This window comes from Balaenoptera acutorostrata, chromosome 1 (genome assembly GCF_949987535.1).
Source record: "Balaenoptera acutorostrata chromosome 1, mBalAcu1.1, whole genome shotgun sequence".
Lineage (NCBI taxonomy): Eukaryota > Metazoa > Chordata > Mammalia > Artiodactyla > Balaenopteridae > Balaenoptera > Balaenoptera acutorostrata.
In genome coordinates this window covers 100,383,211-100,407,921 of record NC_080064.1, presented here as the reverse complement: position 1 = coordinate 100,407,921, position 24,711 = coordinate 100,383,211, and the positions used below count along the sequence as shown (strand labels likewise).

The following is a 24,711-nucleotide window of genomic DNA, read 5'->3' as shown; positions in this document are numbered from 1 at the left end:
TGTGAGCAGCAACAAAGACCCAACACAGCCAAAAATAAAATAGATACAATAAATAAATTTATTTTTTAAAAATCATTTTAAAAATAAACAACCATTCCCCTCCAGCTCCTAGCAAGCCAATAACTCTAACAACAAAATAATAACCAAAAGCTGGTATTTTAAATCAGGCTATCTGTACTTTGGTTTCAAAAATATGCATTTATCATTATTATTTACTGCAGTGGTGGGCTCTTTCCCCAGAGAACATTTACTGAAAGTTATATTAACTTCATGGGGATGTATTTTGTTTTTTGTTTTTGTTTTTGTTTTTGTTTTTCAAACATCTTTATTGAAGTATAATTGCCTTACAATAGTGTGTTAGCATCTGCTTTATAACAAAGTGAATCTGTTATACATATACAATATGTTCCCATTTCTCTTCCCTCTTGCATCTCCCTCCCTCCCACCCTCCCCATCCCACCCCTCTAGGTGGTCACAAAGCACCGAGCTGATCTCCCTGTGCTATGCGGCTGCTTCCATGGGGATGTATTTTGGAAAAAGCTAGCCAAACATTCTAGAAACAAACACTCAGAAATAAAAATAAAACCCATGTGCAAAGTAAGCTAGAGCAGGGTTTCTCAAGCTTTAATATGCACACAAATAACCTGGAGACTGTGTTAAAATATAGACTCTGGTTCACTAGGTCTGGGGTGGGACCCATGCTCTGCATTTCTAACAAGCTCCTAGGTAATGCTGATGCTGACAGACCACTCTTTGAGTAGCAAGGAGCTACAGCACCCTAGCTAAGGAACAAGCAATGCACCAAAGCACTCTCATTTGCTCATTTCCTCACTTACAGACCAGATTAACAATTAAGACATCCCTGAAGTTGGGGAAAGATACTGCATTTTTAGTTCTACTTAAAGTTATTTTGTGTGTGTATATCTCTTCTAGGACACAGGGAAATGGATTTAGTGTTGGCACCTTTCTTTCATGGACACAGAATTTTAAAGACAAGAGACTAACTTCAATAACAGGATATTTTTCTCTGACCTGTACCCTCTTTAGAAAACTTTAGAGGTGGTCTCTTAACTAAGAACAACAGAGCACATCTTAAAAGTCCATGTCATTTCATTCACTCCAGCCAGAACCATCCCTGGAAGCACCACTATACAATGTCTTCCACTGTAAACCTGCGGTGCAAAGCCCCACCCTATTTCCAGTGCTCTTTCATTTCAGGCTGACAGGAGGGTGACAGTGGATAAAAAGCCTGGATGGACAGGAAGACATGCTCAGTAGTGCCCTTCATGGTCTAGAAAGAGTTTTGTTTTGTTTTGCTTTGCTTCATTGACTGGGTTGTTTCAAATGCCTCGTCGGCACAATATAACATGTGTTTCTTTTCCTGGGCTGCTATCCCCAAACTGCTTTCCCACTTATGGCGCTGACTGTAATACTTCACAGATGAAAGCAAATACCTTCCAAGTGATACTGACATTCAACATTTACCTGATAGAACAGGAACCAAATAAAACATTTTTAAATCTTCTCAGTGAAAATCTTCATCAAATTATGCCCAAATCATTATATCCTTAGCATTTCAAGTCTCCATTATTTAAATAAACATGGAAGAAAGAAGTAGTGCCTGTATGAAACCTCTTTATAGAAACTTTTTCTACATGGCTTCTGAATCTTCAGAAGTAAGATCTTGTTACTCCCACAAAAGCTGTTTTCATCCTACAGATCCAGACTTCTTTCTAAATCTAATCTCTAAAAATCTCTGGCTCTAGTTTATACCAATTAGTGGTAGCTAATTACTCCATTATACCAACTTGTTTGCTTCTGTCAAATGAGAGTGCTACCTATATGACAGAAGGAAAAATCAAGTAGGTGAAAGTGAAAACAAACCAAAATAACAAAACACACTGTGCCCTTTACCACTGCTCTTCTGTGTGGAGGAAAGTTTCTTCTCATTTATCCTCTCATGGTTGGTGGGAAAGGCAGACATCTCTCTATCTGCTGATGATACCAGGCTCTCCAGGGTGGTGGCATCTTGGGGAAGATGTGCCAAATAAGTCTCTTTGGGCATCTGGACCATAAGGCTGGGCAGCGTCTGATCGAGAACATCCTCTTCAGCAATATAGGTGTACGGACAGTATTCTCGGGTCCGGGAGTAGATGTTGGCATTGTCATAACAATCTGAGCAGATAACCCGGGTGCCAGTGCCACCTAATGACAACATGGGAAAGAACCCAAACATCCTTCAGTTAAGGAATCAGTTTTGCCAACTATCAGTTTTCTCTAACAGTTGTCATCATATCTGGCATTTGTTCAAAACTTGCGTTATAAACAGGATGAAGTTTCAAGGTCTTTCTGTGAACTAACTAATTTAATCCTTATAACATCCCTAAGAGGTAAGTATTATTATTATCCCTATATTACAGACAGAGTAACTACCACACAGAGAGGTCAGGTAACTTGCCCAAAGACATACTGCCCGAGTGAAGAGCTACAATTTAAACTCAGGTCCTCTGGCTCCAGCACCCATGCTCTTGAGTAGTACATTAAGCCATCTTTGTCCAGCCTGGATAAGGTCATGCTCAAATCAAGGGAGCCAAGATAAGGCTGGCACTGTGCTACAAGACACATGTTTAGCTTAAGCAAACTAAAGCAGAGAACAAGGAGTTTTGATGACTTTATTTCACAAAAGCCCACATAACTTTCGTTAAGTCAAGAGGTTAAGCAACACTAATTGCTAAAAGGACCCCTAGAGAAAGCATCTGACGGTCAAGAGTCCTGCCTGACAAGTGTGTGTTTGGCAGAAGTAAAAGTTTAATAATGAGCTCCCTGGACAATTATGTGCTTTGAAAACTGAATGATAAAAAAAGAGGAAAGTGAGAAATAGAGAGTTACTTATTCATGTTCAAGCAACAGAATGTTAGAACTGGAAAAGAACAGGAAGTAATTAAGTTTAACCCAGAAAGCAGTGTTATTTCCTACAAATTTCAAAAAGTAGAGGCTTTTAAGTAATCTTTAAAAAGCTAGAGGGGGACTTACCTGGTGGCACAGTGGTTAAGAATCTGCCTGCCAATGCAGGGGACACAAGTTTGAGCCCTGGTCCGGGAAGATCCCACATGCTGCAGAGCAACTAAGCCCGTGCGCCACAACTACTGAGCCTACGCTCTAGAGCTCATGTGCCACAACTACTGAGTCCACGTGCCACAACTAATGAAGCCTGCGTGCCTAGAGGCCATCCTGGCCAGGGAACTAAGATCTCACAAGCTGCACGGTATGGCCAAAAAGAAAAAAAAAAAAAAAAAAAGCTAGAAATATCCCCCTTTCCATGGAAAGCCAAAATAACAGAATAGAGCTTCCATGTGTATAGTACTTGAAGTACTACACAGATTTGTGGAAAGAATATTTAAGAATCGTGAGAGAAATGCTTTATAAAATATTGTTTCTTTATTTTTAAAATGCGGAAATTAAAGCTCAGATTTTAAGTAAATTGTTGGTGATCACATGGCTGGAAAGAGGAACTGGGAGTCAAACCCAATTCTACCCCTTAATTCACTTCCCTGTGTTCTGTCACTCCCTATGGGAAGAGTGGAGTTGGGAAAAGTAGTGTTGAGAAGTCAGGTTCACTTAACTATTTTATATCTCTCTGATGTTCTCCAATATAAGCTGAGAATCATCAATGCCCTTTAAACTTTAGTGAATGTCTACCTGTCAACAGGAGATACAACCTCCCCTGGATATGGTCTGAAGGGTGCTCATGCCTGAAAAGGACAAAAGACACGTGAAAAAAGTTTCTAGAGCATCTCCTTCCCATAACAATACTTTGGTTAGGGAGCCTCTGCTGTGTTCTCCAATCCCTTGTTTAAGGATGTGTTACTCCATTCTGTCAGAAGATTTTCTCCTCTGTTAAGACTTTAGAGCCTGAACCAAGATGGAGGAGTACAAGGATGTGCTCTCACTCCCTCTTGCGAGAACACCAGAATCACAACTAACTGTTGAACAATCATCGACAGGAAGACACTGGAACTCACCAAACAAGATACCCCACATCCAAAGACAAAGGAGAAGCCACAATGAGACAGTAGGAGGGGCACAATCACAATAAAATCAAATCCCGTAACTGCTGGGTGGGTGACTCACAAACTGGAGAACACTTATACCACAGAAGTCCACCCACTGGAGTGAAGGTTCTGAGCTCCACATCAGGCTTCCGAACCTGGGGGTCCAGCAATGGGAGAAGGAATTCCTAGAGAATCAGACTTTGAGAGCTAGCAGGATTTGACTGCAGGACTCTGACAGGACTGGGGGAAACAGAGACTCCACTCCTGGAGGGCACACACAAAGTACTGTGCGCATCGGGACGCAGGGGAAGGAGCAGTGACCCCATAGGAGACTGAACCAGACCTACCTGCTAGTGTTGGAGGGTCTCCTGCAGAGTCAGGGGGTGGATGTGGCTCACCAAGGGACAAGGACACTGGCAGCAGAAGTTCTGGGAAGCATGCCTTGGTGTGAGCCCTCCCAGAGTCCACCATTAGCCCCATCAAAGAGCATGCAGGTTCCAGTGTTGGGTTGCCTCAGGCCAAACAACCAACAGGGAGGGAACCCAGCCCCACCGATCAGCATTCAAGCAGATTAAAGTTTTACTGAGCTCTGCCCACCAGAGCAACAGCCAGCTCTACCCACCACCAGTCCCTCCCATCAGGAAACTTGCACAAGCCTCTTAGATAGCCACATCCACCAGAGGGCAGACAGCAGAAGCAAGAACTACAATCCTGCAGCCTGTGGAACAAAAACCACATTCACAGAAAGATAGACAAGATGAAAAGGCAGAGGACTATGCACCAGATGAAGGAACAAGATAAAACCCCAGAAAAACAACTAAATGAAGTGGAGATAGGCAACCTTCCAGAAAAAGAATTCGGAATAATGATAGTAAACATGATCCAGGACCTCAGAAAAAGAATGGAGGCAAAGATCGAGAAGATGCAAGAAATGTTTAACAAAGACCTAGAAGAATTAAAGAACAAACAAACAGAGATGAACAATAAAATAACTGAAATGAAAAATACACTAGAAGGAATCAACAGCAGAATAACTGAGGCAGAAGAACGGATAAGTGACCTGGAAGACAGAATGGTGGAATTCACTGCTGTGGAACAGAATAAAGGAAAAAGAATGAAAAGAAATGAAGACAGCCTAAGAGACCTCTGGGACAACATTAAACGCAACAACATTCGCATTATAGGGGTCGCAGAAGGAGAAGAGAGAGAGAAAGGACCCAAGAAAATATTTGAAGAGATTATAGTCAAGAACTTCCCTAACATGGGAAAGGAAATAGCCACCCAAGTCCAGGAAGCGCAGAGAGTCCCACACAGGATAAACCCAAGGAGAAACACGCTGAGACACATAATAATCAAACTGACAAAAATTAAAGACAAAGAAAAATTACTGAAAGCAGCAAGGGAAAAATGACAAATAACATACAAGGGAACTCCCATAAGGTTAACAGCTGATTTCTCAGCAGAAACTCTACAAGCCAGAAGGCAGTGGCATGATATACTTAAAGTGATGAAAGGGAAGAACCTACAACCAAGATTACTCTACCCAGCAAGGATCTCATTCAGATTTGACGGAGAAATCAAAAGCTTTACAGACAAGCAAAAGCTAAGAAAATTCAGCACCACCAAACCAGCTCTACAACAAATGCTAAAGGAACTTCTCTAAGTACGAAACACAAGAGAAGAAAAGGACCTACAAAAACAAACCCAAAACAATTAAGAAAATGGTCATAGTAACATACATATCGATAATTACCTTAAACATGAATGGATTAAATGCTCCAACCAAAAGACACAGGCCATATGATCATCTCAATAGATGCAGAAAAAGCTTTTGACAAAATTCAACACCCATTTATGATAAAAACTCTCCAGAAAGAGGGCATAGAGGGAAACTACCTCAACATAATAAAGGCCATATATGACAAACCCAGAGCAAACATCATTCTCAATGGTGAAAAACTGAAAGCATTTCCTCTAAGATCAGGAACAAAACAAGGATGTCCACTCGCACCACTCTTATTCAACATAGTTTTGGAAGTCCTAGCCACGGCCATCAGAGAAGAAAAAGAAATAAAAGGAATACAAATTGGAAAAGAAGTAAAACTGTCACTGTTTGCAGATGACATGACACTATACATACAGAATCCTAAAGATGCCACCAGAAAACTACTAGAGCTAATCAATGAATCTGGTAAAGCTGCAGGAGACAAAATTAACGCACAGAAATCTCTTGCATTCCTATATGCTAATGATGAAAAATCTGAAAGAGAAATTAAGGAAACACTCCTATTTACCATTGCAACAAAAAGAACAGAATACCTAGGAATAAACCTACCTAGGGATACAAAAGACCCATATGCAGAAAACTATAAGACACTGATGAAAGAAATTAAAGATGATACCAACAGATGGGGAGATATACCATGTTCTTGAATTGGAAGAATCAATATTGTGAAAGTGACTATACTACCCAAAGCAATCTACAGATTCAGTGCAATCCCTATTAAATTACCAATGGCATTTTTTACAGAACTAGAACAAAAAATCTTAAAATTTGTATGGAGACACAAAAGACCCCGAATAGCCAAAGCAGTCTTGAAGGAAAAAAGCGGAGCTGGAGGAATCAGACTCCCTGACTTCAGACTGTACTACAAAGCTACAGTAATCAAGACAACATGGTATTGGCACAAAAACAGAAATATAGATCAATGGAACAGGATAGAAAGCCCAGAGATAAGCCCACGCACCGATGGTCAGCTAATCTACGACAATGGAGGCAAGGATATATAATGGAGAAAAGACAGTCTCTTCAATAAGTGGTGCTGGGAAAACTGGACAGCTACATATAAAAGAATGAAATTAGAACACTCCCTAACACCATACACAAAAATAAACTCAAAATGGATTAGAGACCTAAATGTAAGACCAGACACTATAACACTCTTAGAGGAAAACATAGGAAGAACACTCTTTGACATAAATCACAGCAAGATCTTTTTTGATCCACCTCCTAGAGTAATGGAAATAAAAACAAAAATAAACAAATGGGACCTAATGAAACTTCAAAGCTTTTGCACAGCAAAGGAAACTACAAACAAGACGAAAAGACAACCCTCAGAATGGGAGAAAATATTTGCAAACAAATCAACAGACAAAGGCTTAATCTCCAAAATACATAAACAGCTCATGCAGCTCAATATTAAACAAACAAACAACCCAATCCAAAAATGGGCAGAAGACCTAAATAGACATTTCTCCAAAGAAGACATACAGATGGCCAAGAAGCACATGAAAAGCTGCTCAACATCACTAATTATTAGAGAAATGCAAATCAAAACTAAAATGAGGTGTCACCTCACACCAGTTAGAATGGGCATCATCAGAAAATCTACAAACAACAATTGCTGGAGAGGGTGTGGAGAAAAGGGTACCCTCCTGCACTGTTGGTGGGAATGTAAATTGATACAGCCACTATGGAGAACAGTATGGAGGTTCCTTAAAAAACTAAAAATAGGGCTTCCCTGGTGGTGCAGTGGTTGAGAATCTGCCTGCCAATGCAGGGGACACGGGTTCGAGCCCTGGTCTGGGAAGATCCCACATGCCGCGGAGCAACTAGGCCCGTGAGCCACAATTACTGAGCCTGCGCGTCTGGAGCCTGTGCTCTGCAACAAGAGAGGCCGTGATAATGAGAGGCCCGCGCACCGCAATGAAGAGTGGCCCCCACCTGCCACAACTAGAGAAAGCCCTCGCACAGAAACGAAGACCCAACACAGCCATAAATAAATAAATAAATAAAAATTTAAAAAGAAAGTAAAAATAGAATTACCATATGATCCAGCAATCCCACTACTGGGCATATACCCAGAGAAAACCATAATTCAAAAAGACACATGCACCCCAATGTTCACTGCAGCACTATCTACAATAGCCAGGTCATGGAAGCAACCTAAATGCCCATCGACAGACAAATGGATAAAGAAGATGTGGTACATATATACAATGGAATATTACTCAGCCACAAAAAGGAATGAAATTGGGTCATTTCGTGAGACGTGGATGGATCTAGAGACTGTCATATAGAGTGAAGCAAGTCAGAAAGAGAAAAACAAATATCGTATATTAACACATATATGTGGAACCTAGAAAAATGCTACAGATGAACAGGTTTGCAGGGCAGAAATTGAGACACAGATGTAGAGAACAAACGTATGGACACCAAGGGGGAAAAGCGGCAGTGGGTGGTGGTGGTGGTGTGATGAATTGGGAGATTGGGATTGACATGTATACACTGATGTGTATAAAATTGATGACTAATAAGAACCTGCTGTATAAAAATATAAATAAAATAAAATTCAAAAATTAAAAAAAAAAAAAACTTTAGTCAATTTTCATCCTATTTTGCATGGGACAAATGTTTTCACTGAGTAGCTTACTTTAAAATATTGTTTCAGATTACTGGGGAAAACTATACACTTAAAAAAAAACTAAACAGGGTAGGCCGAAATTGTAAGCATACATAATAAAAAGTCATTACCATCAGCACCTTTGTGTAAATATCCATTGGCAGGAGGCATAAGTTGCTGATGACTGCCTGCCTCAGAGTTGCTGTAGCCTTCCTGTGGCTCAGACAGTGTTCCTTGGGAAGACAAGTAGCTGGGAATGTCTGCAGGCAGATTGAGCTCGTCTGTAAAAGAGACATCTGTAACTCTCAAATAAAGTTAGGCAATTTAAGCCAAAACTCAGAAGACTATCTTGGAAATGTATTCTACTTTGGTACTAATGGCCAGGAAAATGTTATGTACCTAGGAACTCAACAACTCCTAGAATTTTCTCTGAAAATTATTTCTCACTAGAATTCTCCCCCAAGCTTGATTTTAAAAGTATTACCAAAAGAAAAAAACCCTAAAGTCTGAAATCTTATCCATAGACACACTTTAGCAATCTATCTGGCTGCACCTCTTCTCTTACAGGATTTCAGCGTGAGGGACAGGTGTGAAAGACTGATCTCTGTCATAAGGACTCCACTCTTCCCCAAAGGAAAATTACAATGGAAATGAGCCTTAGGTATTAAAGAAAGAAGGTGCACCTGCAACTGTTTGTAAGAACGAAGTTTTGGGGGACTGTCTACAAATTCTTAAACTTATTCACTAGAGGGGTTCCAATACATCAAGGAAGTAGGACATTTTAACAGAAAAACTCTTCCTTCTATCACACATAAATTATCAAAGCTCCTTAGTTTTTTATATTTAACAACAAATCCTACACTACATTCCTGACTCAGGTATAAGCCACAAGGGTCAACCGGGTACCACTCACCTGTGTTCGTGATACTATAGTCTTCATTTTTCCTTCTCATGTGGTAAATAACAATGACCCAGATCAAAGAGGTACCCACAACACAGCAGACCACAACAATGATGACAATGCCAATTGTGGTCCACCCATCGTCTTCATGCCCAATGCTACTCTGGGAAGAGTCACAATTGGGGGTTGAAATCACATTTAGGTAAATGTGACCACGCTCTGTCCCAAGGGTGTTGGACATAATGCAGGTATATTTCCCAGCATCTTCTAGCCCAGCATCTACAATGATGAGAAGTTGGTTGGCTGCAGCAAAGAAATGCCGTTCTGTCACCAGCAGTGGTCCATCATCTTTGGTCCAGTTGAGGCGAGGGGCAGGACTCCCTCCAGCTATGCACTGTAATACTGCAGTTTCACCTCGGGTTACTGTCTTGTCCTCCAGAGGTCTAATAAATGAGGGTGTCTCTAACAGAAAGATGCATTAAAAAATATTAGGCAGTTTTATTCCTAATTGAATTAGACTAATCAGGTTATGATGAAATAAGCACTTTCATATGCTCATGGGAGGGTTAGAAGTTAATGTTTCAGAAAAGCAAAAGCCTCAAAAAATCTAAATCTCATCTCAGGAATTCCATCTTGAGCAAGCTATCCTAAGCAAAGAATTCAAAGATTTATACACAAAAATGTTTATTACAAAATTAGTTCTAATTTTTAAAGGGAAAAAATCTAAAAATCTAGCAGAAAAATGAGTAAGTAAATTATACCACAGCCACATGATATTCATGAAGACAATGACAAGGTAACCCTGTGATACAATGTTAAGTGGAAAAAAGTAGGTATACATAACCACATAAAGATGAGTGTTTTATTTTTTTTAGATTTTTTTTTTTTTTGGATGTGGACCATTTTTAAAGTCTTTATTGAGTTCGTTACAATATTGTTTCTGTTTTATGTTTTGGTTTTTTGGCCGTGAGGCATGTGGGATCTTAGATCCCCGACCAGGGATCGAACCCGCACCCCCTGCATTGGAAGGCGAAGCTTTTGTTTTGTTTATAAGTATTTCTTTCATTGATCTTTTTAATTCTTTAGATTTATTTATTTATTTATTTTTGGCTGCACTGGGTCTTCATTGTTGCGTGCAGGCTTTCTCTAGTTGCAGTGAGCAGGGGCTACTCTTTGTTGTGGTGCATGGGCTTCTCATTGCGGTGGCTTCTTGCTGCAGAGCACGGGCTCTAGGTGCACAGGCTTCAGTAGTTGTGGCTCGCGGGCTCTAGAGCGCAGGCTCAGTGGCACGTAGGCTTAGTTGCTCCGCAGCATGTGGGATCTTCCCGGACCAGGGCTCAAACCCATGTTCTCTGCATTGGCAGGTGGATTCTTAACCACTGCGCCACCAGGGAAGTCCCGGAAGGCGAAGTCTTAACCACTCGTCTGCCAGGGAAGTCCCAAGATGAGTTTTGTGGGGTTTTTTAAAGATTTATTATTTACTTAATTTATTTTTGGCTGTGTTGAGTCTTAGTTGCGGCATGCAGGATCTTCATTGAGGCATGCGGGATCTTTCCTTGCAGCACGCGTGTGGGCTTCTCTCTAGTTGTGGCATGTGGGTTTTCTCTTCTCTAGTTGTGGTGCACGGGCTCCAGGGTGCCTGGGCTCTGTAGTCGTGGCACATGGGTTCCAGAGCACGTGGGCTCTGCGGTTTGCGGCAGGCAGGCTCTCTAGTTGAGGCGCGAGCTCAGTAGTTGTGGTGCGCGGGCTTAGTTGCCCTGAGGCACGTGGGCTCTTAGTTCCCTGACCAGGGATTGAACCTACATCCCCTGCATTGTAAGGCGGATTCTTTAGCACGGGACCACCAAGGAAGTCCCAAGATGAGTGTTTAAAAAGTCCAGAATATGTCAAAATCTTTAACAGTGTCTGAGTGACTTTCCCTCTTTTTTTCTAATTTTCTACATATCTTAAATTTTTTTAACAATAAACTTATTTTTCTGATTACACAAGTAATTACACAAACCAACACATTTTAAAAAACCTTAACATCTAGAGGAAAAGAGAATTTGCCTTGAATTTGAGTCCCATGAAGAAAAGTGTTCTCCAAATGTATGGATGCCAAAGGGGGAAGGGGGTGGGGGGGTGGGATGAATTGGGAGACTGGGATTGACATATATACACTAATATGTATAAAATAGATAACTAATGAGAACCTGCTGTATAGCACAGGGAACTCTACTTCACTTCGTTGTACAGCAGAAACTAACACAACACTGTAAAACAACTATACCCCAATTTAAAAAGAAAAGAAAAGTGTTCTCGTAAGAAAACAAACTGGCTTGTCAGGGGAGATCTATGGGGAAAAGACATTTTACCAGAGGATAGGATTAACAGGAGCACACTGGAAGGAAAACAGGAAATCTAACCAGAAGACAGATCATTTTTTTCGTCTTATAATTTTTTTAAAAAAAATGAACTGGGGGGAAAGTTACATTGTCTCAAGTTCTCTGTGAAGCAGTATGTGAGGCAGTATAAAAGTGCAAACGCACTATTGAATAGTAGAAAAAACATATACATGAAGTAGAAAACTTACAGAGGGAAATATAACAGGATAAAGGGATTTGAATTTTCAATTCATGGGATAAAAATCTCTAATTCTGGGCTTCCCTGGTGGCGCAGTGGTTGAGAATCTGCCTGCCAATGCAGGGGACACGGGTTCGAGCCCTGGTCTGGGAAGATCCCACATGCCGCGGAGCAACTACGCCCGTGAGCCGCAATTACTGAGCCTGCGCGTCTGGAGCCTGTGCTCCGCAACAAGAGAGGCCGCTACAGTGAGAGGCCCGCGCACCGTGATGAAGAGTGGCCCCCACTTGCCACAACTAGAGAAAGCCCTCGCACAGAAACGAAGACCCAACACAGCCATAAATGAATGAATAAATAAATGAATAAATAAAAATTTGAAAAAAAATGGTTAAGATGGTAAATTAAAAAAAAAAAAAAAAATCTCTAATTCTGCCCTCAGAATTTCCCCAGATTTCAGTTAACTGATCCACTAATATCCTAGGCTGACATAACCCTGCATAAATTGGCAGAACAAGGAAACAAAGATATAAGAATCCCAACTAAAATCTCAAACATAGATTCTTCTTGCCATTAAGACCAAGAGTCAATCCGTAATAAAAAGACTCCCACAAAAGCAGGGACCCACGGAGCAATAAACATACCTAACACGATTAATGAAGCATTTGCTGAGAGGCCGCCTGCTATGTTCTGTGCCATGCAGCTATAGATCCCCATGTCTTCTATTTTCACATTTGCAATGAAGAAGACATCATCCTCAGGCATGACGTGCATGCGTCTCTCTCGAGCCGCAGGAAAGTCCGTACCGCCATCTTTCTGCCAGGAAATCTGAGGTGCAGGGTGCCCCTCTGCAGCACATTCTAATCTGGCCATGGCACCAGTGCGAATAGTTAGATCCATTGGAGTTTTCAGAAAAGATGGCATCTCTGTTCCAAAAAAGATCACCGAGAGAAAGTGGGTGTGGGGGGGGGGGGGGGCGGAAATATATATATATATATATACATACACTCATACATACATACAAGGGAGACTCTATTAGGCAAAATACCAACTGTTGTAATGCTCCATTTCTTTGAGAAGACATGCTCCCTGCACCGACAATAAACACTACTTTAGAGGCCATCTTTTCTCCCAGAACCTCAGAGCACGGAGTACAGTGATGACTAACTCTTCTAGAATGCATGGCAAATCTACCTGATCTCCTTGATAGGGACAGAAAAAGCAGAAGCCACAAACCTTTTTGAACATATATTTTAGAACTTAATATTTACTATGACTTCCTCACTTAAGAGACTAAATGGTGCTTCCCAAACAAACATCTACAAAGCTGTCAAGGAAACTGCATGATAAAAAAAATTTATGCCTTCAAACATCTCATGAAACAACCCAGGAGCAAGACATATGTACATCTTTTGGTTGCACAAAGCCTGAAGTATTGTAGTTATTCAGCCTAACAGGCGATAGATCAATCAAGCTGTTTTGTGTTTTTCTTTCACAGCCACAATGAAAAAGAGCATTGTTCTCAAATAATGGTTTTGTGTGACTACATTTAGACAATGATAATGATCACTGGACCCAGAAATGTTCTCAATACTCCCAGTTATGGGTGGATGGCCTGTGAACAATGTCAGGAATAAATTTCATAGTTTTTAGAACAGAATTATGGTTCTGGAAAGAAAATGGAGAATTAAAAAAATTTTTTTTTCAAAAGCATAAATAAAAGTGAAAGTAGCCCATCTCCTAGAGCCACAGAATTCACCTTTACCCCTTAGTCAAAGACTGATTAGGGACAGTAAGTGGGTAAATTAGCAATCCAGTCTGTATACTGTCATAACCCTAAAGACAAAAACAGTAAGGGCTCCCCCCGCAATGTCAGGTTTATCCTAATTTTCTTGGTCAAAGATTCAAAAATTAAACATGAAAAATCCTTCTAACCAAAAAACTATCAGGGAGCATAATTTCTTACCATTCACAGTCAGTTTGGCTTTATGAGAATAGTTAGAACCAAAGTGATTAGTAATAATACACTGATATTTTCCTTCATCTGTGAAATTTACATTGAAAAGATGTAAGACACTAGTGTATTCCAGAGCTTCTCCAGCTTGTTGCTGATAACGAACAAAATTCTCAATATCAGCATCATACAAGATTTCGCTGTCTTTGCGCCACACAGTAGACATGGGTGAATCGCTGCTGCTCACTGCAGTGCATGTCAGGGTCACGTTCATGCTTCTTAGAGCAACTGTGGTTTCAGGATGGGTTCTTATCTGCGGCTTGAGAAAATCATCTAAGGAGAAAAAAAATGGGGCAGGAGCCAAGTCAGTTATTTATTTTTGCTTCTATAGATTCAATTTTAAAACAAATAATATAAAATTGCATGTTATGTTTACAAAATGTCATGTTAAGGTTGAAAGGGACTATAGAGCTAGAATCCAATTTCCTTGTTTTAAGATGAGGAAAATGATGCCCAGAAGGGTCAAATGACTTGCTCTAAGATATGTAAGTCCGCATCCAAGCCTGGGCTGGAACCCAGGTCTTCAGACTTCAGGGCTTAGCACTCTTTCTACCATCCCTTACTGTTCTTAAGTATTACCAGTTACCGAGAAAAGGAGAAACCTAAATTAGAATTTTAAAACAAGCTCTAATTCTATTACCCCTTGTGTGTATGTGTATGTGTGTGTTTGTGTGTATATATAACATATATAAAAATAGGTATTCCTATTAATAAAACATACTATTTGAAAGTACTTTGTGCATAACTTTCACCTAAAATAGTGAAAAATTCCAAACATGTCAAATGTCCAAATGAAGACTGGCTTAGGACTGGCTAATAAACTATAGATTCATAAATAATAATATATTATTGGACTGATTCAGAGAAGCAGGTATATGAATTCTTAACCAATGTCTTCACTGGGTAACATTTCACTGTGCCATAAAAGTGATAACTAAAAAAAGAAGATAAAGTGGATGGTGTATGCTTACGTTTAAAACTAAGTAAAGTCAGAAGGGCATTCATGGCAATGTAAGCAGAATTTAATCATTACTAGGTTCTTTGTTTTCTTCCTTAAAATTTGTAAAAACAACTTAAGTATTTTATGTGCCTGAACTTCCAAATGTCCTAAGCATCTTTAAGTAGACTGTGGAAATACATCTGGCAATATACAGGTATCTAAATGATCAGAGTTACTAGTGATATGCAACACAGATACACTAATCTAAAAGTTCCACTGTGTAAAGCTAAGAATTAGTTACTTTAAAGGAAATGTAAATGTAAAAGAAAAATTTCCAAATTGAGACAAAACAATATAGATGTATACTTGAAATTATAATTAAGTGCTAGAATCAAGACAACTTGTCTATGACAACTTGTCTCTGTCTCCCTTCCCCTCCAAAAAACTCCCAAACCCTGCTGCTTCTGTCTCAGGAAAATGCATCAAAAATAGAAACCAAATGAAACTGGTACATTCATACATTGCTGGTGACAACATAAACTAGTGCTATCTGTTTGAAAACACCTGGTAGCACTTTTCAAGGTCTACTAAATATAAAATCATGCTTTTGAATGAATTCATGAAAAAAAACTCATACTTTTTGATTCAGGAATCTTACTACTAGATATTTATTCTAAGGTTAATAATCTCCCTAAAAGGGAAAGGCCTACATTCATAAAGATGCTATTATACTGACAGTATTTTAAATGATCATTTAAGAACACACAGAGGAAAAAAACTGCTTATGATATATTAAGTCGAAAAACACAAAATTTAAGCTACAATTACAATACAAAAATGTTAGAAAAGAACCTAAAGAAATGGAAATAGATATGCTAGTGGGAAAGCATTCATTTAAAATTTTTTAAAATTCTGTTAGTTAAGATAGTAAGTGCGTAATATACAAAATATTAAAACAAAAATACAAACCACAGACAAAATCTTTCAGATCCACATTCAGGATGCTTTGCCCTGCTAGCCATTCAGGGTGTGCACAGCTTACATTCACAGAATGTTGAAACTTATTATCAACCAGCCACTGAAGCAACCACTTCAAATGGCAGTCACAGAGCAAACTGCTTGTGTTCAGAATTCTGCAGAAACAAAGAGGAAAAGAAGTGCCCTTTACTTTTCATTCCAAGTTTCTCCAGCATTAAAAGCTTACTACACGGGACGTCCCTGGTGGTGCAGTGGTTAAGAATCCGCCAGCCAATGCAGGGGACACGGGTTGGAGCCCTGGTCTGGGAATATCCCACATGCAGCAGAGCAACTAAGCCCATGCGCCGCAACTACTGAAGCCCACACACCTAGAGCCTGTGCTCCGCAACAAGAGAAGCCACTGCAATGAGAAGCCCGCGCACCGCAACGAAGAGTAGCCCCTGCTCCCTGCAACTAGAGAAAGCCCACGCTCAGCAACAAAGACCCAACACAGCCAAAAGTAAATAAATTAAGAGAAAAAAAAAAGCTTACTACACACCTAAGCATTTTTCTTGCCAAAAAAATGTTTAACCTGGATCTAACCATGAAAAAACAAATTTAGACTGTCAGCCTTGTTTCCTCAAATATGACAGTGTCATGAAAGACACTAATAAAAGGGGTGGGGGGAATAAGGGTAAGGGATTTATTTTAGATTAAAGGAGACTAAAGAGTCATTACAATCAAATGTAAAGCGTGATCCTTCATTAAGAAAATATATATACACAAAGAACATTTTTGGACATTAGGGAAATCTGAGTATGGACTGCATATTAGATAATATTATTTTATCAATGTTAATTCCATTGGGTGTGATAATAGTGCTGTGGTTATATAAGAAAATAACCCTGCATAGGAAATACATGCTGAGATATTTTAGGAGTGAAGTGTCATGATGTCTGTAGCTTACTTTCGACTGGCTAAGCAAAATAATAAGTGTATGTATATATGTATATGAGTGTGTGTGGAAAGAGGGAGAGAGACAGAAGGAGAGAGAAAGGGAAAGAAGGAAGGAGGGAGGGAGAGCAACAGGTAACAAATTTAGCAAAGAGTTAACAATTGATGAATCCAGGTAAATGGCATATGGATGTTCATTGTACTGTCCTTTAAACTTTTGACGTTTAAATTTTTTCCCAGAGAAATTTGGGGAAGAGCTTACTATATATATTGGGACATAGAGACATCTTTGTTGTGGAGAGGATATAATTATTTTCAAATTATTTCATCAAGACTAAAAACATTTCAGCCCTGTGGCAATGTGTACTGCAACCTAAACTAAGAACCACTGAAAAATGGTTTGTGGTTATAATAGGCCTATAAAATATATGTGAAAAGTCAGTGTTTTATTTTAATGACCCTTAAATGTCTCATCCACTTGGAAGTAGGGAAAGCAAGTGATTCTGACAACATTATAACCTGCTTTGCGTGCATCACCAAAATCCTCAAGTAATTTTAAAGTTTGGTATAAAAATACCTAAGATCGGGGCTTCCCTGGTGGCTCAGTGGTTGAGAGTCTGCCTGCTAATGCAGGGGACACGGGTTTGCGCCCTGGTCTGGGAAGATCCCACATGCCGTGGAGCAACTAGGCCCGTGAGCCACAAACTACTGAGCCTGCGCGTCTGGAGCCTGTGCTCCGCAACAAGAGGGGCCACGATGGTGAGAGGCCCGCGCACCGCGATGAAGAGTGGTCCCCGCTTGCCGCAACTACACAAAGCCCTAGCACAGAAACAAAGACCCAACATAGCAATCAATCAATCAATCAATAAATAAATCTTTAAAAAAAAAACAAAAAAACCTAAGATCTGATTCCAAAGAAGTTTCAAACAGTCTTTAAGGGTACCCCAAAAGCCATACTTTATCAAGGGCAATTTTAATTAAGCAGGCCAAAAGTTACCTTTTGCATTTCAGAATTCTTATGTTATATGCATTCATTCACCGAGAAATATTTGAGTCTACTATATGCCAGGCACTGTTCTAGGCTGTTGCACTACAGCTCTCACAAAGCTTATGTATTTAGAGCCAAGCAATAAACAAAGAAATGCAAAGTATAGTGTCAGAAAGTTAAGTCCTATCAAGAAAAACAAAGCTGGGCAGAGACATAGAGACAGCAGCTACCAGTTTAGATAAAGCAGTCAGCGAAAGATTCTTTGAAGAGATGGCATTTGGGCAAAGACCTGAAAGAATCGAGAGAGCAAATCACATGAAGATCTGAGGTAAGAGTGTCACAGACAGAGGAAACTATGCACAAAGACCTTGAGGCAGATGCTTAGTGTGCTCCAGGAAAAGCAAGGAGGCCACTGAAGCCAGAGCACAGAAAGCGAGGGGACAGTGACGGGAATGAGGTCACAGAGATGGGCAAGAAAGACCAGGCCATGAAAGCGCTTTATAAACTAAGGAAAGAACCTGAGTTGTTTTTTTCCTATTTGTGCTGGGAAGGCACCGGAAGGTTAAGAACAGAGGAATGATATGGTTTAACTTATGCTTTCTTTTTTTTTTTTTTTTAAATTTATTTATTGTATTTATTTATTTTTGGCTGCGTTGGGTCTTTGTTGCCGTGCGTGGGCTTTCTCTAGTTGTGGCGAGCGGGGGCTACTCTTCGTTGTGGTGCACGGGCTTCTCATTGCGGTGGCTTCTCTTCTTGCAGAGTACGGGCTCTAGGCATGCGGGCTTCAGTAGTTGTGGCACGGGCTTAGTTGCTCCGCGGCATGTGGGCTCTTCCCGGACCAGGGCTCGAACCCATGCCCCCTGCATTGGCAGGCGGATTCTCAACCACTGCACCACCAGGAAAGCCCTAACTTATGCTTTCTCAGGTATAATATAAGTTGCCTCATGAGACATGTACTTACATCCTAATTCCACTACTTACCTTAGGCAAGATACTGAATGCCTCCAAAATCTCAGTTTCTATTCCTGGAAAATGGGATTAAGAACACCTACCTCAAAAATGTTTTTAAATAAAGCATTTAGCATAGTGTCTGGCCACAGATACCACAAGATTCACTTAGTTCCCTTCACTTCTGTTTCTTTTGCATCTTTCCACCCTTCACATGCTAATGAACTCTGCTGTACCTAATGGAGTATATCCTGCATTCTCTCCGCAAGTATATGGATAGATATATATCAAATATCAACAGTGGTTGTCTTTTGAGTACTGGGGATTTGGGGTCTTTCTCTCCCTCTTGGTTTAACTATCTAATTTTCTACCATGATTATACAATTTTAATGCAAAACAATTTTTAATTCATATTTGACTCTCCCACCTCCCCCCAATATTTATGCAAAGCACTGCAAAGGATACCAAAAGTATTAAGAGATACTTTAATAAATGTTGATGTGAAATTCTGTATTGTAAATATGACTTAAATTTAAAGTAACCAAGAGCAACTAAAACTTCTCAGTAAATTAGCTGCATTAGAGTTCCTGAATTAGCAGCTTGTACAAACCAACTCAAAAAAATCACCAAATGACTCTCTGAAAAATGAAACTACGATATTTGCTTTCACCTACTATATAAATTATATTTTAAATTGATTTATCTTAACAAGAGTTAAAACTTTCTTGCTGGCCCTCAGATTATCACAACCAAAAAAAGGTAATACTGATATGCAGTAAGTTGTTTCAAGTTAAAGTAAGCCTTAGGAGAAATAACTCAAAATATCTCAAGAGACCAAAAAATAAATAAATAAATAAGCAAGCCACTTTAAAAATCTGGCAGACGACTTCCCTGGTGGCACAGTGGTTAAGAATCCGCCTGCCGGGCTTCCCTGGTGGCGCAGTGGTTGAGAGTCCGCCTGCCAATGCAGGGGACGCGGGTTCGAGCCCTGGTCTGGGAAGATCCCACATGCCGCAGAGCGGCTGGGCCCGTGAGCCACAATTACTGAGCCTGCGCATCTGGAACCTGTGCTCCACAACAAGAGAGGCCGCAATAGTGAGAGGCCTGCGCACCGCAATGAAGAGTGGCCCCCGCTTGCCACAACTAGAGAAAGCCCTCGCACAGAAACGAAGACCCAACACAGCCATAAATAAATAAAAATTAAAAAAAAAAAAAAAAAAAAAAAAGAATCCGCCTGCCAATGCAGGGGACAAGGGTTCGAGCCCTGGTCCGGGAAGATTCCACATGCTGCGGAGCAACTAAGCCTATGCGCCACGACTACTGAGCCTGCACTCTAGAGCCCGCGAGCCACAACTACTGAGCCTGCGTGCCACAACTACTGAAGCCCACGTGCCTAGAGCCCGTGCTCCACAACAAGAGAAGCCACCGCAATGAGAAGCCCGCGCACCGCAACGAAGAGTAGCCCCCGCTCGACGCAACTAGAGAAAAGCCTGTGTGCAGCAATGAAGACCCAATGCAGCCAAAAATAAATAAATAAATTTATTAAAAAAAAAAAATCTGGCAGAAAATAACAAAAGATGATCTCCATAACATTTTAACTTTTGTTATTATCTTAGTTATTCACCTTTTACTATATGCCAGGCTCTGTGTGGAGCATCTTCTCAAAACCCTCAAAAGCTTTCTAGTGCATTTAGGGGGAAAAAAGTCCTAACTCCTCATGGCCTATTAGGCCCTACATGATCAGGCCTGCTTATGTCTCTGACCTCATCTCCTACCATTCTTCCCCTTGCTCTTGTCTTCCAGCCGCACCAGTGTCTCTGCTGTTCTTCAAGCACAAAAAGCAAGCTCCTTCCTCAGGGCCTTTTCACTTGCTCTTCCCTGTGCCTGGAATGCCCTTCGCCCAGTATAAAATGGTTTGCCACTTCATCTCACTAAGGGCCTGGCTCAAAGGCTGTTATCTTCAGAAAAGCCTTCCCTCACTACTTCAAAATAGCAATCCCTGTCACTCTGTACACCTTTGACCCAGCTTTTTCTTCAGAACATTTATTATCTGATGAGATATTATATACCTACTGGTTTATTATTTATCTTCCTTATAGAATTTATTGTAATATGCTACAAGGACAGAGACTTTGTCTTGTTCACTACTGCGTTTTTAGCATTTAGAACAGTACCTTACATAGCAGATGACAATAAACATTTCTTCCATAAACAAATTATCTCATTTTATCCTCACATAAGCCTGAGGGCAGTGCTCTTCCCATATTGAGAAGGGAAACTGAGTCTTAGGCTAAACACACAGTTGTAAAGAATGGGGCAAGAATCTAAACCTAGGCAATTTGAACTCACATACTTCCAGTGTATCTCAAACTATATATGGAGAAGGACCAGTTTTTTAAATTCCCAATCTGTTATAGATCAATACTTTTATAAAATTCAACAGAAGTGTCACAGTAAGGTCAAATTGTTCTATAAGTTTCTAAAAAGCTTGTTCTGAACTTCTATCCTTCTCTCGTCATGAATCAGCTCTGGTCCACAGACCTCCCTTTGAGTAGCCTTCAGGCAAGGCAAGATAAGTTGATAGAGCCCGTTGATTCTTACCAGTGGCTCAATATCTGAATCACCAGTTTAAAATTAAGAGCAACGCCCAACTAACCACCCCACCCCTGGGAAATCCCCCCTGGGAAATAAGAACAATTTTTTAAAAATCATGAATGAAAAAACGTTAAAATGATATGTATTTTTCTATCATAACTATTCGACAGTTTGGGAACATGTTAGTAGTTTGAACAGATTAGAGACATCCTCTGTGACCATTATACTGAAAGTGCTAGGTCACCTCCAAAAAATTACATAATACCTTAATTGTAACTCACCCCAAGAGAACACATGTCTCCAACAGTCCAAAAAGGAAGAGGGGAATACAAAAGGAACAGGAGGGTAAACATAAAGCATAAGCAGCGTTGCTAAGGTCTCTTTAACTATGTGCATCAGCAACACAGGAAAAAAACAGAAGGTCCTGGAGCCACACACTCTGGACTTTTCAATGTTGAGTTATTTTTAAATTACCTCCAGCCACTAAAATAACTGAACGTTAACACTTTCTTTTTTCCTGCCTGAATTGTGCGCTTTGGGAAACATCTGGGTCACATTCATCACACTTTAAGCACAAGCGTGGATAATGATCTAATTAGTGACAAAAAAAGACTTAAGTTACGTACAGTTCTTTCAAGCGAGTCTGGGAAAAAGCATTTTCTTGGATAGACATTATAGCATTGTTGTTCAAATCTCTGAAATGAAGAGAAATGAAACATTACCAGTCACCGTTTCTACAATTAAGTTATATAAACACTTTAAATGGTCATGAAAACCTCTGCTAAGAGCAAAGATTATTTATATACTGAGCAAAGTGGCTGAAAAATACTTACAGATGCTCAAGGGATTCAAGACCAATGAATGCTTTCTTTGTAATTGACTTAATCTGATTTCCTTGTAAGATTCTGAAATACAAACAGACCTTTCTAATAAAGCTCTCCACTAAACAAAATTAAATTCATTAAAATAAACATTTACCTATAACGAGTGAAAATAAGCTTAACATGCATTTTTAAGAAAGTCGTGAACCTTTATTATTAACCAGTGTGAAGCATAGAATAAATGTGTCTATTAAGATGTCAGCGCTCAGTGAGGTATCAGGATGGTTGTAAACAACCATCCTGACCACAGATACACCTGTAGTTTTCATATAATAAACTGGATTACATTCCCAGTTTCTCCCTTCTCAGCAAAAGATCATCCGGTCAAAGAAACTCAGACATGTGTGAAGCCTGGGAAACATTCTTATGGGAGAAGACCTAAACCCTTACTTGAGAGAATCCTCTCTTGCTAAATTACCCGTAAATCTCACATGATTAAACAGATCATGGCTCAATTCTGGTTTCAGTGCATTTCTTTTACTTAAATCAAAATTCTAGTTCCATAAATAACTTCTCTTTAAGTGGCATTAAGAATGTTCTTTCAGAAAGTGCCCCACCACAAAAAAACAAAATGAAAAACAAACCAAAAAACAAAAACCTTAATAAACAACAAAGCTTCTTCCTTTAGTGGGTGAACCAGAAGGCTCAGACTTTCTAGCCACAGCAAATAGACACAATCCAATCACATTTACAATTGGTTCTTTAAAATATACCTTCATAGACATACATAAATATCATAAGTACATACAATTTAGTGAGACTTGTGAGTCCAGCAAAGGCTTCACTAGCATCTTCTATGGCCCATGAAATTTCATTGTTTCTTAAGTTTCTACGAGAATGTCAGGGATAGACAGGTTATGTTAGTCAACATGACCATTACACCATCAGGCATCATCCTGACATAACAATGCTAATTTTAATTTTGATCCTTAGAGTAAAGGTTAAGCTATTTATGATAAACACTCAACTCTTCTTTTTAAAGAATACCTGAGATAAGCATGTAAGGGCTAATTCTCGTAAGCTAAGAATTAAGCCGACCTTGATAAATAAATTAAGCAACCTGTTAAGAGTATTAATCTTCCTAGCTAATAGCCCGTAATTGTGTTAGCATATTAAAAATTATAGTCAGGGCCCTACAAAGAGCAGGAGGATTTCAAGATGCAGGGGGTATGGCTTACAAATCTGATTTCAGACTAATGGGATTTTGGGGTGATCCAAGCCTTCCCCTGAGCCCTTAAATCTAAAATGGCTGACAAAAAGTAATGTCAATACAGAGCTTCACAGCTCAACAGCAATTAAACATGCCCCTTGGGAAGTAAGAATGATATACCCATGTGCTAGAGTGATCACTCTGTTTTCTTTAAAAGGAAAAGTATGGATCTTTTAAAATCCACTGTTCCATTCTCAGACGAAATGCAATTGCACCACACCATGTCATCATGGAAGAAATACCAGTTAAAGATATTTAATCACTTTTGCTTCCTTAAGTCATCTCACAATAAAGCACAAAGTTTTTTGCTTTATAAGACATATGTAAAGTTATGTGAATAACAGTAAGGAGATAGGAGATCACTCTTCCCATTTAGCTATGTCTTTACCTGAAGTGAAAGCTAAGAAAGATCATTTTTTTTTTTTTAAAGGATTTTCTTATTTATTTATTTATTTATTTATTTATTTATTTATTTATTTTTGGCTGTGTTGGGTCTTCGGTTCGTGCGAGGGCTTTCTCCAGTTGCGGCAAGCGGGGGCCACTCTTCATCGCGGTGCAGGGACCGCTCTTCATCGCGGTGCGCGGGCCTTTCTCTATCGCGGCCCCTCCCGTCGCGGGGCACAGGCTCCAGACGCGCAGGCTCAGCAATTGTGGCTCACGGGCCCAGCTGCTCCGTGGCATGTGGGATCCTCCCAGACCAGGGCTCGAACCCGTGTCCCCTGCATTAGCAGGCAGATTCTCAACCACTGCGCCACCAGGGAAGCCCCAAGATCATTTTATTTTACTAAAGAATAAACACTGAACAACTGATGGCTCAACTCTGCAGGACTTTTCCCTCTCCTCCACAGAACAGCATAAATAGAACTCACTCACCAAAGTGAGTAAGAAGTATATCTACTCTGGCAAGAGCAATGGTCTAAAGCCGGAATATCTCAGATCTGTTCCTAATTCTGCCTTAACTATCTTTGTAGCATTAGATAATCATTTACGTCTGCAATTACTTTCCTAAACTTTAATACTAAAAGTAATAATCAGTGGCGTCATAAAAGAACCTGTCTGCCATCCCATGCACTGCCAAAAGACTACAGCTGCATCTAATATAAATTCCTGAGTTTGCACTGATCTAATTTAACCTCTGATAACGTAGAAAAGAGAAAATTTTTTTAAAAAAAGGAAATCACTTTTACTTTTTCAAGGTCAAATCTAAAGGAGGACTACTTCATTAAGTTAAAAAAAAAGAAAAAAACATCAAACACACACTTGTGCACGCATAGACACCTTCACAAAATTATCATGCTTTCTTTGTCAC

At 39.9% G+C, this 24,711-nt stretch overlaps 1 protein-coding gene across 5 annotated transcripts in view; it reads right to left on the bottom strand.

The window, feature by feature from the left end:
- Nucleotides 1-468: 468 nt before the first annotated feature.
- LRIG2 (leucine rich repeats and immunoglobulin like domains 2) overlaps nucleotides 469-24,711 on the bottom strand; it is a 78,520-nt gene continuing 54,277 nt past the window's right edge. For 3 of the 5 annotated variants that reach the window (XM_057555667.1, XM_057555681.1, XM_057555690.1), the window contains 9 exons: nucleotides 22,941-23,021; nucleotides 22,145-22,216; nucleotides 21,938-22,006; nucleotides 15,839-16,002; nucleotides 13,882-14,202; nucleotides 12,560-12,841; nucleotides 9,369-9,818; nucleotides 8,587-8,736; nucleotides 469-2,205 (listed from right to left, as the gene is read on the bottom strand). In XM_057555667.1, the coding sequence (XP_057411650.1) occupies nucleotides 1,859-2,205; nucleotides 8,587-8,736; nucleotides 9,369-9,818; nucleotides 12,560-12,841; nucleotides 13,882-14,202; nucleotides 15,839-16,002; nucleotides 21,938-22,006; nucleotides 22,145-22,216; nucleotides 22,941-23,021 (1,936 nt within the window). In that variant the 3' untranslated portion in view covers nucleotides 469-1,858. The remainder of the gene's footprint in view (nucleotides 2,206-8,586; nucleotides 8,737-9,368; nucleotides 9,819-12,559; nucleotides 12,842-13,881; nucleotides 14,203-15,838; nucleotides 16,003-21,937; nucleotides 22,007-22,144; nucleotides 22,217-22,940; nucleotides 23,022-24,711) is intronic. The other 2 variants (XM_057555678.1, XM_057555684.1) reach the window with 2 other exon arrangements.